Consider the following 15,213-nt stretch of genomic DNA (forward strand, 5'->3'; position numbering starts at 1 on the left):
TTAAATTTAAGTTCATATTAACAGATAATTGATAGTCACTGAAATGTTTGGTATTAATAGTCACAAGTTAAGGCTCTTTAATCCTCACTGTTAGGATAACGAAAGATAATGGAAAAACAGATGCACTTTTGCATACCACCTAGCAAAAAGACTGATTCTTGATTGGGTCCTTTGGTGCTACTGAAATACATAATAATAAAAGGAAGTAAAGGGTGAACTCTCAAAAATATGGTGATAAAAGACGCCAAAATACGAGGGATGATTACAAGCATATGAGGACAGTTCTCATGTCCAAAAGTTTCAGCAGTGTCACTAAAATAATGCCATTGCAATCAAATTCTGTAACTTTTGGATTGGAAAGGCCATTCTTTAGATGTTCATTTGGGAAAATGTCAGGCCACCTCTCTTCACTAAAACTAAATACTACAAGATCACTCAAGTCAAAAGGTGAGCATCCCTCAAGTGCTTAAAGAACTCTTAGAGAAATGTTGATAATTTTAAAGTACAACAATTCCCTAACGAAGAAGGTATCGGTTGCAGTGTTGCCAGTTATATGCGCTCTAGATGTCCAAGTGTGAGCTAAAGCATGGGCTCTAGGACCCTGCAAGACAGGAGGGTCTCAGAGCCCAGGCTCCAGGCTAAGCCCGGACATCTACACCTCAATTCAACAGCCCCTTTACCTCAGCCGGCGTCAGCTGGCACAGACCAGCCGTGGGTTGTTAATTGCAGTGTGGACAAACCTTGCGAGATACTACCTCACCCAACTTGCCTTATAACTTAGAGGACATTTTAGTTGTATACAAGTCATTGATATTTAAACTTTTGGTATGTCTAAACTTTTCTGACTGACTCAAGTCAGGTACTCAGTTGGCAAGATAAATGTTTCCTCCCATCTTTTCCATAAATCAGATACATAGATTAATGCAAGTACAATTTTGGGATCATAGATTTAACAAAAATGAAATGTTACGAATTCTACAACAGTGAAAGCTAAAATTTTTCAACTTTATTCAGAAAAGTGACTTCCAAAGAGGATCTTCTACATCAAATAGTAAAAGTTAGACTTGTGCTGCAACTAGTCCAGCACAGATAACAGAAAACTCAGAGTAACTCAACAGATATTAATCCTATTCTGAACACTAGACACTTTGTTTCAAGCTGTACTCAGTAAATTCTTCAAAGGTCACAGACCAATCATGTCCCTTGCGTGCAGTTTACCAGAGTCAGTTAAAAAAGTATCAGACCACATTAAAATGTAGGAAGAAGTACTTTGTTGAAATTCACTTTATGGAGGCTTTATATTTAAAAAAAAGACAACAGATTAGGGAAAAAAGAATGCAATCAACGCATATATGTTTCCGAATTATACACACACACTTTGGATTTAGAGCAGACTCTAAGTATCTCAATTTCAATTATAAAATATCAAATATTTAAAATGTTTTTTTTCTGTTTTTTTAACTGGATTCCACAAGAACATTCCGTAAATGCATTCTGAAATTCTGAAAAACATAGATGTTCAAAGATGTTTCATGGCTTCAAAAAGGATGTGAACTGGAAACCCAGTCTCTCAAAATGCCACAGAACTTAAGAACTAAAGGAAAAATGCCAAGCAGTTAATATGTCTAAAAAAACTATCAAGTGCTTAAAGGTTTTTGGTCATCACTGAATAAAGTTGCAGTATCTTAACCCTTCATTTATCATATTAAAATGTATAAACTTCCTTTTAACACAAAAACAGTAAGAAAAAAAGTTGCATTTGGTCTGGGTATCTAAACTCTGGAACAACTGATCTAGCCATCAAAGAATGTCTTTAAGCCCAGAGAATTTTTATGTCATGAAAATTATGACTATCCTGCCCATGTATCTTGACATGAAAGTCTGCAATATAATTCTATACTGAATAACTGTTTAACAGCTGTACCATAACCTGACTTGATAGTAGAGGTCATTGTACCTGCTCAGTGCCTGAATGCCAGCAGGGGACAAGTGAGGGTACAAAGGAAAATGAGGCACAATGCTGTAACCACTCAGTACAGAAAAATTGCTCATCTTTCTGCAACTGTGCTTGTTTCCCCCACCCAACCGCTCTTCCAAATCTATTCTTGAAAGCTAGTGAGATCAGGTTCCAATGCTGGTTAAAAACACATTTATTTCTGTTTCTGTAGTTCAGAATTAAATCCCACCTGTATGGGAATTTGGTATGTGCATATTTTCTAATGTTAATCCTGCTTGTGCTGGGCTCTTTTTTTAAACTTGTGTGGCACTGTACACAGAACACACACTTCGTTTTACCGGTTAAAATAGCAATAAATTATGCTATTTTATAGAAGCATTTACAAGATTGAGAAAATATTGAACATTAAAAATGTATTTAATCTCTTCCCCTCCTCCCCTCCCCGCTCCAAGTTGGAGGTGGCAATGACATTTAATTTTTCAGATCAATGTTTTGTTTAATGCTACCTTTTAAAATTGTATGGTTTTGGTCGACTTGAAAAATTAATCACCATTAGTTTCGCGAGTTTCTTGGGAGAACGTCAGCAGTTTGCGCTAGACTGTTTTAATGTCATGCTGACTTGAACTTGCGAGATGGCTTAAAAATGGGAATTTTTATCATGGTCTAAAAAGCTTGAAGTTGTTTCTTTCATTACTAAACTTATTGGAGTTGAATACAACGCCAAAAGATGTTGATAAACTAACACCACTTCACAAAACACTGAGCACAGGAATGTCAAACTAATCAAATCAGTAATGGTCAAGGCTGGGTCTACACTTAAAATACTGCAGTGGTACAGCTGCTCGCGCTTCAGTGAAGATGCCAGGAGAGCTCCTCCCATGAATATAGTTAAATCCACTTCCATGAGAGGTGGTAGCTATGTTGATAGAAGCCCTCCTGTTGACACAGTTGATTGGAAGTTAGGTCGGTATAACTGTCACTAAAGGGTGTTGATTTTTCACACTCCTGAATGACTTAGTTATACCAATGTACGTTTATAGGGTAGACCTGGCTCAAGTGTCATTTATTTAATAACCCTCTTCTCAGTGTAGATCATTCTTAAAACATTAAGAAACTAAGAGCTAAGAAAAATTAAGGGGAAAAAAATTGGTTGGCACCAATCTTTCCTGAACCCCCTCTTCTGGCCTTTAAACAACTTCCCAGTCTCAACAAGCTCATCATCAGAAACAAACCCCCCACAGACCAGGATACACCAAACTCAATGCAGCACCTGACCCTGCCAGAACAGATGCAAAATCTGCAGATATATCTCCACTGCTACAATGATCAGCAGGGATCCTAGAAATCAGCTGACCATGGAAAAACGTAGAATTTGTATTTATTTCTTTAAACAGAGAATCTTTAGCTTTTACATTTTGTGAAAAAATTAAAACATACACAGTAGAACCCTGTTTATCTGAGTCTCCATTATCTGGCTCACCATATTAATTGAACCAGAGCTGACAGCCCAAGCCCTGGGCAGTGAGCCTCCGGGCTCTCTATTGTGGCTAGGGGAAACTGAAGTTCAGCGTTTCATTTTAATCACTGAAAAACACACATTTTTATAGAGTTTTTTAATCGTGGAAAACTAGGATCCCTGATGATCAATACCCCTGTGACACACCTGTCAAGATCTATGGGTCCCACACATGCCTATCACAACATGTGGTGTACCTCATCCAGCGCTCCAAATGCCTGAAGTGAAATCTGACAATCACTATGCTCTCAAGTCAACTCACACAGAAAAATGATAAAAGACCAAAAACAGCCTATCACCCTTGGGCAAGTACTTTTGACAAAGCAATCACTCCATATCTGACCTCTCAGTCTTCATCCTCAGAGGAAACCTGTATAAAAGGCGAGCCTGGGAACTTAAATTCATAACTCTGCTGGACTCTTGAAAACCATGGACTTAACAGACACACTGATTTTATGGCGCAGTATAACAATACAAACAATTGCCCTCTTCATTTTAAATGGTCTCCTACAGCATGTCCCACCTTGCATTTAGCTCAAGACAATGTGGTTACCTTCTCCAGACCTGAAGAAGGGCTCTGTGTAGCTCAAAAGCTTGTCTCTTTCACCAACAGAAGTTGATCCACTAAAAGATATTACCCCAACTATCTTGGAACTCATATCCTGGAACCAACATAGCTATAACATTGCAAGCGAGTGTATTAATGTCATTACAGGAGTAAGTGAAACCAAAATGCTTATAGTTAAATATATTTATTATACAAAAAGTATAGCCTGAGGGTTAAAGGAAGAGGCTTCCTACAATGCTTTTATTTTCATTATTATAAGGAAAATAAGGAAAAAGGGAAAAATAGAACCTGAAGGATACGTCGTCAGACTGAATCCTGAAACTAACAACTTGCACATTACTACCTACCCAATCCAAGCTACATAGTGGACATATTTAAGCCCAAACATAACAGAATGGCAAAGGTTAGGAGAGTCACAAATCTAAAGGAAGACTGATCTAAGCAAATGCAGCAGTTGCCCTCACAGATCTGAAGAGGAGCACAGTACCACTCTGGAAGAAGCACAATTCCTATGCTCTATAAGTTATTGTATCAATTTAACTATATTGGTAAATAAATAAATATCAATATAATCACCTTTGTAAAACTATAACCGCATCCACAGTAGGGGCGTGCACTGATTTAATCAGATCTGTTTCTAAACAGATGGCTAAAATCAGTACAAAAATGGAGTATAGACAAGCCCCAAGAGAACTAGAAGAATATTGTTTATTCACGATAAAAGGAACGACGTTGCTGGTAGTTCAGTATTTTGTCCTGTTCCGTGGAGAAGTGGAGATGAGGGTTATGACAGAAAAAATAGGAAGATGACACTAGCTGGGTCACACCTATAGTTTTCCTTCTATTCAAACTTTCAAGTTCTTAACCTTATAGGACCTCATTGCAGGAGGAAACCAAAAGGAAAAGCCATAAAGTAGTTTTGTAAAGAAGTCTCAACAATAAAATGCCAGGTTGTGTTGACAACCATGTTAGAACAACAGAAATGTAAGAGGAGAAGGGACCTCAAGATGTCATCAAGTCCAGGCTGCTGCGCTGAAGGCAGGACCAAGTAAACCTAGACCATCCCTGACAGGTGTTTGTCCAACCTGTTCTTACATACCTCCAATGATGGGGATTTCACATATTCTCTTGGAAGCCTGTACCAGTGCTTAACTACCCTTATAGTTAGAAAGTTTTTTCCCCCAATATCTAACCTAAATTTCCCTTGCTGAGGATTAAGCCTATTACTTCTTATCCTACCTTCAGTGGATATAGGTAACAATTGATCACCATCTTCTTTATAACAGCCCTTAGCATATCTGAAGACTTATCAAGTCCCCCCCGTCAGCCTTCTTTTTCAAGACAATACATGCCCAGTTTTGTTTTTTTAAACCTTTCCTCATAGGTCAGGTTTTCCAAACCTTTTATCACTTTTATTGCTCTTCTGGACTCCCTCCAATCTGTCTTCATCATTCCTAAAGTGTGGTGCCCAGAACTGGACACAGTACTACAGCTGAGGCCTCACCAATGCCCAATAGAGCGGGACAATTACATCCCATGTCTTACATACGACACTCCTGTTAATATACCCCAGAATATTAGCTTTTTTTGCATCTCCAACACATTGTTGACTCATTCAGTTTGTGATCCACTATAACCCCCAGACCCTTTTCTGCAGTATTAATAGTGCTGAGTCAGTTATTCCCCATTTTGTAGTTCACCATTTGATTTTTCCTTCCTAAGTGTATTCCTTTGCATTTCTCTTTATGGAATATCATCCTGTTGAATTCAAAATGACCCTGGAAAATTATAATTCTGTCTCCCAAGTATTTGCAACCCCCCCCCCCAGCTTCATATAATGTAGACACACTCTCCAGTCCATTACTCAAGTCCTTAATGAAAATATTGAGTAGAGCTGGAACCAGGACTGATCCATAAGGGACCTCACTAGATACACCCTCCCAGTTTGATAGCAAACCATGGATAACTAGTCCGAGTACAGTCTTTCAATTAGGGATCTAAATATTGTTTACAGCACCACCCACCCCCTCAGCCTGCCACACTCGACAGCAGCAGCCAGCAGCGGCCTGGGCCCTGACGGTGTCCAGGGGCTCAGTGGAGTCTCCCGGGGGGACGAGGGGTCTTGCGGGGGTGGCGGGGCAGGGCAGCAGGACGCAGCAGCTGCTCCCTGAGCAGGGGGCCCGTGTCTGTAGGGGAGGGGATGTGCCCACCCAGGGTCCCTGTGCTGGTTCCTGGCGGGGAGCGAGGCACCCAACCCTGGAAGCCAGCACTGATAGCCCGAGAGTACGTGTTCTGACTGCTCCTGGTCCACGCTGTTCTGGGCTCCCAAGCCACCGCCATGCAAGGTCAGCTCGGTTTGTCCTGCCCTGGGCACTGCCACTGAGTGGGGAGAGGGATAAGGATAGGGAAGAGGTAGATTTGTTAATGCACATGGTGTGCTCAGATGTGGAGGTAGGGAGTGCAGCTGGGTTGAGGGAATGACAGCGCAAGTAGGGATGTAAAATGTCACAAAATTATTTTATCAATCTGCTTTAAACATTAACAGCAATATATTAACAATAAGACTAATATTTATCTGTTAATCGGTTAACCGTTTGATATTTTACATCCTACTTTCAACCAGTATATTTTATTCTAATATACCAATGTAGAACATAGAAAGCACAACAACGTATAGTAAATACACAAGTCTCTTGCACGCTTCATTGGTAGAAGCGGAAGAATCTTTATATAGACTTACTTGTTAACGCAAGCTCTCCGATGATCAAAACTTATACTCTAATGTAAACAGTACACAAATGAATTTCCATACCTAACTTCTAAAATGCTTTCTACCTATTTAAGATTTCTTCTGACTTTGCTATGGTTATTTTATCATTATCAAATCTGTCCAAGAATCTAACAATTCTTAAGATGTAACAATAGAAATTTGCTATTGGCGGAGGAAAATGTACGGTCTACGCTGGGTCACTAGACTTTCAGCTTTCTATTTTACACTTCCAAAAGACAAACAAAATATATAAATCTTGAAAAGTGCTGGAGTTGGAAACCAAGTCTCAAGAAAATAGAAGCATGCAAACAAAGTCAACCCACTTATTCTCCACTTTTAAACTGAGTTTTCAACAGATTTTGTTTCTTATTTTAATTATGCAGGAGATGCACATTCCCCTTGCAAACTGCAAAAGGAAAGCAATATGAGGTTCTTCCAACTTTGGCTTTATAAAAAATAAAAGTTCAAAACCCCTTCACAGAAATAGGTTATTTAAAGAATAAAGTTAGTCAGATTCACAGATGCTTAGCAGCATAAACTGCCTACTACTGGTATCTTAGAAAATACTCCTCGAATGCCATTTCAATACCTTTTTCCACATCCCCACAGAATGTCACATGGTAGTTTACTGAAGGCTTTAAGCATTAATGTGCTATAAATTAACAACTGTTCCACAAGGGTGCCTGGTAGCCTCAGATCATCTGGCCTATTTTGTATCTACAATGGTGTATACCACATGGTCTGCCATGTTGCTCTAGAGGATTATCACAACTTTCTCTGTGCCTTTGACCCTGTCCACATGCACTCACTTTTTTACCTGTCTCCTCTAGCAAGGGAAGCACTTCATTCCTTTCAAAAGTGCCAGGCAGTAACTTCTCAGATTTAATAGTGAAAAACCAATTTAAGTGTTTATTGGCAATTTACAGAAGAGAAAGTAAACAGATATAAAAAGGCATTTAAAAACATACTTCATAGGATCTCTACAGTTAGATCCTGAAAGATGGTGTTAAGACTTAAAAGCAGATTCTACTAAAGAACTTACATAGCTGCTGCACTGGGCAGAGTAGTGTGGTCTCTGACAGCATACTAGACTGTAATATTTTGGGGAGTGGCATCCCATTAGAGGAAGAAGTGCCTATATCCTCAGACACCTTAGCTAAGGGTCTCTCCTCTCCTATGCAGATGTCAAGTTATTAAGAAAATAAATATCTTTTGTAAGTGTGCCAAAGAAACATTTGCATTAGTTCCACATACTCTTGTTTAAATACACAAAAATATAAAATCCTTTTCCTAAAACGTGGACATTGATAGCAACTGTATCTAATTAGAAATTGATAGCATTGATTGTCTTGATCACGCATTTCCAAGATATTCCATTCTACCAATTTTACATAGGTAAACAAAGAACCATGAAATTTTCTTTATTAACTGATATTTGGAATAAACACAAGGTTTAATTATTTCATTTTAGCAAAAGTTTACCTTTAACACCTTTACTTTCAGTGTTCCCGAGACATGCATAAAGTCCATTAACACTATAAATGGAAAAAGTGACCATTTCAACTTTTGCATGAATGCCAGCATACACTTCACAGAATTTCAAGGATTAAAAAGTGGACATACTAAATGCAGCCTGGCAAAAGCTCTGAACTATAAACCAGTAAATTCACAAACACTAATTTTTTTTTTTTAATGAAAGTAATCACAAAGTTCACTATTGCCAGGCCCATGACACAACAGTCAAATAGAATGGATATTATAAGTAGGATCTTCTGAAAACAAGTTTTTTAGCAGAAAACTTTTTGAAAATAAACAAATTCAAGTGTGTTCAAGATTCAACTCCAAGCCCCTCTTCAAGTATAAGCTGGCTGCAGTCTCTCTCCTCCCCCTTCAAATAAAGGTACTGACATCTGGAAAGAAAATTTCTAGTGGAAATGCAGTAATGACAATCCTTAACAGCATGCATACATACATTTGAAAACATCTGCTTATTCCCCTTCTACAGAAGGATCTACACAAACAGATTTTATGGCAACACATGGGTGTTTTGGACTCAGAGGGGAAGAGATAAAAAGCACTCTCCTTCAGTCAGTATCAGTGTTGTCTGGGACTGATCGAAAGCCCATAATGTCAATGGGTGTTTTTCCACCAACTATAAATGGGCAGAGGATTAGGTCCTGAGAGCTCATGGTTCAGTAAAATAATCTTGCAAGGTAGTACCTGGCAAAAAACAATGGACTTCAGAAAATACTACTTTGTTCTACTTCTTATTAAGGATTATAATAAAAGGGACAACTTAAAGTCTTATGCTGTAAAATAAATGTTATCTTTAGCTATATATACTAACACAAACTTATTCTATTCTACGTAGGTTCTTACATTGCCATGATCACTGTAGCATCTAAGGACTTTCCAGCAGCACATTAAGTGACGTGACTAACACATGTCTATCATGTGTGGAACAGTCTCTCCTATCTTCTCCCCAGAGGGAGACGTGTGTGTGTGTGGGTGTGGTGAAGCATTTTGGGTTGGGGCTCGTTTTTAAATGTCCTTGCTGCTCTGTGTTTATGTTAGAGAAAACAGGTTGAAGAAGTGCGCCTTGCGGTTGGCATAAAAAGTGAAGGTTTGTGATGGTCCTTAGCTCCTAGACGAGTTCATTCCAGTCCGAGAACAGCCTCCAAGAAAGTTCTGCATTCGACACAGACAAGCTTTACCTATATGGTAGAAAGTTCCATTGTGCCTGAGGAGCTGAGTTTTCTTGGAATGTTTTCACATGTCGTTTGTTACTATTTGTGGTCACTTTGCTGAGATGCAAAAAATAATGAAAAATGAATCCATGAAATCAGGTTCACTTTCATATTCTTGGTGCTGTGACGGATTTCAAAAACAACAAGATGATATTTATTTGCTTTAAAACAACTCTTAATTCTATTAGTTCTGAGTTTCATAAAAGCTCATTTTTAAACACTAGAAATGTGGGACTATAGTTGACAGTGTCCATTTAACTATAATCCATTTAATAAAGGGTTTCTTTCCTTAATTTATATTACGGAGAGAAAGAAGTCGCTTAATTCTTCTAACCCATCCTACTGCCAGGATTCTGCCCGTACTTATACTTGGTAGGGCTTAATAGTCTAGTTTTAAATGCCTCAAGTAATGGGGCTGCCATTATTCTGTTTGGGGAGACCTATTTGACCTAATAGGTTTTCCCTCTACCTAAAATGTGATATGCTCTAAAAAAAATGCTATGAAAATATTTTAAAAAATTAAAATTCAAAAGTAGACTGACTTTTCTATAGGAAAGTCCTAAAATTCATTTATTTTAGGGAGGTCTTATGTTTTGGAATATTTTTGCTTGTTTATTAATGGTTATTGCACCTGTAGTGATTAGAGGTGCTTTAAGTTACAAAAACATGGAAGATACAAATATATACTCCAACCTAAAACTGCTTGCCAGTCACCAGTAGGCCTTAGGAGACCAAATCTTAAAAATATACCAAACAAAAACTAGAAAGATACCCAAATAAGATGCAAAACAAAACAATCCAATACTAAGCAAAATGAATGAGCCTTACATCAGGGCCTGAAGCTTGCCCAACTTGGGCTCTGGCAGACCACCAAGAGGAGAAAATTACAAAGGCAGAGATGCTTGACATGAAAGCGCTGCTGTCAAACCTGGATAGTTTTACCACAGCATTCCAGCCGATCTCAATTACTGCAATGGAGAATTGAGAAAGAGTCATCTCATATCTGAGTCCTAGACCACTCAGGTAATAAAAATTTCTAACAGATCGGAAGTCAGCATACTCCTGAAATCTCAGCACTATGTACTCCGCTATGTCCTGGCCCCACTCATGTGATAAGAAGTTGCTTTCTGCACCAGCTGAAGCCTCCAGGTGGTCTTCAAGGGTATCTTGAAGTAGACCACATTACAGTATCTGAAAATCAAAGATGATTGGGGGTGGGAGAGAGCAGCACACAGCTCTGAAAAATGTATTCAGCAGCCAGATGTTGACTGACCTACAATGCCAACCCACACTTGCCAGTCATTTTAATCATACAGAATCATACCCACAACAGGTGTTCTGGTTAGCAAAACATTTATGAAAATAAACAAGAGCTGACAAGTTTGCTCTGATTTTTTTTTGTTTTGTTTCTTTAATATAAATTAGTCCTGATTGCTCAATAAAATACTGTTTTAGTCACTTTGAAATAATAATACCGGACTTTTTACAAATGAATGGAAACACTGTCTGGGTAACTACATCTATCTTTCACTGAAATCCTATTTTGTAAATTTTTAAAACAAAACCTGAGCAAATAATATTTTGCTGTTTCTGAAAACAGCAAACAAGAGTTTTCCTTTTTAGTCAGTAACAGAAACATACTCCTGGTATAATATGCAATGTTAGTTCACCTCCTTCAACGATGGTATCAAAACTTCCTGCACACAGAAGTAAAGAAACCTGAAAATGCATTACTAGCACTGTAAAAAAGGAAGTGAAGATTGTATGCATTGGACTACAGGCACTGTACTTCACTGAAGAGTAATTCGAACTGGCTTCTCAAATTAGCAGCTGCTGGGCAGTCAAAGATGCAACCAGGGGATCAGTGTTCACCGTTGTACCATTATTGGCTGGTCATTCACATAGCTGTTTTAGTAGCAGTTCAGGGACTGGCTTATTATCCATCCACAATTCATAAGTAATACCTAAAAGAAAGTTAAGGAGTAAGAATACCCTAACAGGTTTACTCTGATCTGCATTCCAAAGTCATCTTTCCAACATGAAGATCACTCTCAGAATGGGCAAAGCCAATGAGAAGAAATCTCAAAACTTGAAAACCTCAACATGAAATAAAGTAAGGTGGAAAGGGGAAATATTTTTCAGCATAATATTTCAAAAAGTTTCAGAATATTAGTGTATCATCGAAGACTCTTTGCTTTATTCCTAAGTGTCTTATCAAATTTGTGAAAAACCAATAACTATAAGCTTCTTAAACCAGATAGGAATTATGCAATGAATTGATTTCAATAGTCCTGTAAGGCATACCTATCATGCAAACTGGAAGACAATTGCAATCAACATTCTCTTTAGTATTTTTTCAACGGAACTGTAACTCCAGTATTCCAGCTAACTCACAATTGAAGAGCTTTGTTTCTAAGGAAGTAGGAAAGGATTCCTCTTGTATACGTACCCTTAATTATTCCATAAAGTGTCTGAGAAAATACTTGTTTAAAAAGATCAAGTCCTTAACTCCTAACAGATGTTGGCAAGCCCAATTCCACAATGTATATAACAAAACAAACGATAAAGCCTAAGGCCTTTTAACACCAGTACACAAAGAAATGTTTTCTTGCATTACTGGGAGCATAATTAGTACCATTCCTTTTAAACTTACTGAAAATAAAAGCTCTGTGATTCAAGGTAATCCAAAAACGAGTTTACTGTGCAAAATAACAGGCTCCAAAGCATGCTACATTATAGTTATAAAAAATCCTCATCATATTGACTGCTCAAAAAAAATTAAAGAGAAGCACAAAGATTTTCTTGCAAAGAAACTATATTCATATCTGTTTTTAAAAAAAAAGGTAAAAGCGAAAGTCTTATCTTTACAGGCCACCAATCTTTTCTACAGGTTATCAACACTAGACAATACTGCTAAGAAATATTTAGAGCCAAGGCAGATGAGCAGAATTCAACCTCCATAATCAGCTTCATGTTTACTATGGATAAGTATACACAGTGGGGTATCTTATACTCTCCCCCCAATCACAGGAAGGATCTATTCAAGTACAGCAAAAGGAGAAAACAAAGAAACAAATGAGTCAACCTAAACCAAGTCCTGGCTTACATGTCAGAAAGGCATTTGGGGGAAGAGAAAGGAATGTGCAGTCTAAGAACTAACATTGAGATCAACTGGGAATGTCTGTGCAGCCATGTAGTCCCAATGAGCAGTCTCGCCATGTGGATCAGAGAAATACATACAGTCACAAGCCCCAGACCAAGAAATTGCTCTTCCTTCCAACCACAAAACCTTCAGTGAAAATCCCTTCCAAAGGCATTGACTCTTATAACGAGGGAGAAAAGCCTAACACTGAAACAATATATACACCCGGGACCCTCCCCCAACCCAGCTGCCTTTGTTTGGTGTTTCCAATTGATTGGGATGCAGTTTCATATAAACATTCACTTTATCCCTCCCCAAACTCCTCACTTTTGAAGCTTTAATCCCCCCCTCTCTCAATGACAATGAGACTAGTTAAATAAATAAAAATTAACACTGAGCAAAAACTTTAGGTGATTTTTCAGAGGGGCTGGGGATGGAACTGACAAGGAAAAGGACAACTGAGATAGCCACCCCCTTTTGTATTTAGAGGAAGCTAACAATGAAAATGACCATATAACCCAGGGGAGCCACCCCACCATCGGGGCTGGGATCATCCATCCGGAAATGAGTGGGAAGCAATTTCACCAGTAAGGGGATAAGATGATTCGGAGACTGGGGATGGACAAGCAAGAAGTACCCAGGCCCCACCCTCCCGTAAACACTCTGCCGATCATAGTGGCCGTATCTAACCACTGGGGGGGGGAGGGGGAGTCACTGCTGCCCGACCCCCAATCTGTGAGGGGGAAGAAAGCAGCAGCCCCTCATACCGTCTCCCACGGAGCCTAAGCTAGGTAGGAACAGCCCCCACTAAATATTGCCCCCCCCGCCCCAGGTCTATGCCCAGTGCAATGTGGAGCAGCCCCCCAGATCCCCTCCACCCCAGAAGAGAGGCACCCTATAGCGCCTCCCTCCCACTCCCCACCCTCGGTCACCCCAGCCCGGGCGGTGGGGGAGGAAGAGGGAGGGGAGCAAGGAAACGACAACCCCTATCCCCTCCACAGCGCTGAGAAGCGGGGAAGGAAGCCGGAAGCAGCCCCCCGCCCCAGTCCATAGAGAGAGCAGGCCCCTGCCCCAAGAGGGGAGCGGCGCCCCCAGCCCACGGAGCGGGCACGGCCCTCGCCCCCACCCTTCCCCTGGGGAGGCCGCTCCCCCCTCCCAGGCCCCCATCCTCCCACGGCCCCCTCAGCCCACGTCGGGAGCAGGCCCCCGCCCCCCGGCGGCCCCCTCCTTCCTTCCTTCCCTCCCGTTACCTGCTCGTCGAAGCGGTTCACCACGGCCTGCACCCACTCCACCGGCTTGTGGGCCGCCATGTCCCGCCGCCTGCCGGGGCGGGGAGGGTCTCTGGGTCCCGGGCTAGGTCTCGGCTCCTCAGCTCCCCGCAGCCATCAGAGCTCCGAGGCCGCCATGACACCCCACCGGAAGCAGGAGCCCAGTCCGCCCCCACCGCCAGCCCAGGCAGCAGCCGAACGCGCGGCCGGGGCCTGGGGGGGGGCATTTGGAAAGCGCATGAGCAGGGCCTGCACGCCTGCGCCGCGAGAGCGGGAGCCAACCCTCAGCGCGCATGCGGGAAAGGGGAAGTTGCGCGTGCGCCGTGAGCCGGCAAGGGGGGGGCATTCCTGGGATAACGGAAAGGACAGTGCGCATGCGTCTAAATGGGGACGAGGGAGAAATAAATTAGGATTGTGTCCCCCTGCCCTGTCACTGACCCTGACCCTGACCGGGAGCTCTGCTTTCCTGACACACACACACACACCCCCCACCCCCGTCACTGAGTCGGGGGGGGGGGGGCTCTGATTCTCTCGTGGAGCCCCGTCACCAACTGTGGGGGGAGGCTCTGTTCTCTTAACACCCCCCTGCTGCCCTGTCACTGAGCCTTGTGGGGGAGCTCTGCTTTCCTGACACCCCCCCTGCCCTGTCACTGAGCCTGAGGGGGGAGCTCTGCTTTCCTGACACCCCCACCCTGAGCCTGGGGGGAGTGGGCTCTGATCCCCCCCAGCCGTGTCTGAGCCTGTGGCGGGGTAGGGGGATGAGGCTCTAATCCTCTCACCCCCAGCCCTGTCACTGAGCCTGGGGTGGGGGGCTCTGATCCCCTCCCGGAGCCCTGTCACCCAGTGGGGGAGGGGGCCTCTGATCTTTTAACACACCCACTGCCCTGTCACTGAGCCTGCGGGGGAGGCTCTGATCCCCTCCTGGAGCCCTGTCACCCAGTGCGTGTGGGGGCTCTGATCTCCTCCCCACCCCAGCCCTATTACTGACCCTGTGGGGGGGGGGAAGGACTCTGATCCCTTCCCCCCTAGGCCTGTCACACTGATCCTCCTCTACTGATCACTCCCTCCCCTTTTTCCCTCCACCTCTAACATTCTCCTTGACACTGAGCCAGCTAAGGGTATAAGCAGCACCCACCAAAGGAAATGGACTAGCAGTTCTTTTGCAGCTGGTGCCACATGGAAAGAACTGGCTGAAGAAATGAAATTAACTAATCCCAGGCACTCATTCTGCCAAACCTTCTGTAT

The 15,213-nt window shown here is 41.7% G+C and overlaps 1 protein-coding gene across 1 annotated transcript in view; it reads right to left on the bottom strand.

Moving 5' to 3' along the window:
• NF1 (neurofibromin 1) overlaps nt 1–14,101 on the bottom strand; it is a 165,424-nt gene extending 151,323 nt beyond the window's left edge. Inside the window, exon 1 of the mRNA XM_077836905.1 lies at nt 13,951–14,101. Coding sequence (XP_077693031.1) covers nt 13,951–14,010 — 60 coding nt within the window. The 5' untranslated portion in view covers nt 14,011–14,101. The remainder of the gene's footprint in view (nt 1–13,950) is intronic.
• Nucleotides 14,102–15,213: the final 1,112 nt, after the last annotated feature.

This window comes from Eretmochelys imbricata, chromosome 17 (genome assembly GCF_965152235.1).
Source record: "Eretmochelys imbricata isolate rEreImb1 chromosome 17, rEreImb1.hap1, whole genome shotgun sequence".
Taxonomy (NCBI): domain Eukaryota; kingdom Metazoa; phylum Chordata; order Testudines; family Cheloniidae; genus Eretmochelys; species Eretmochelys imbricata.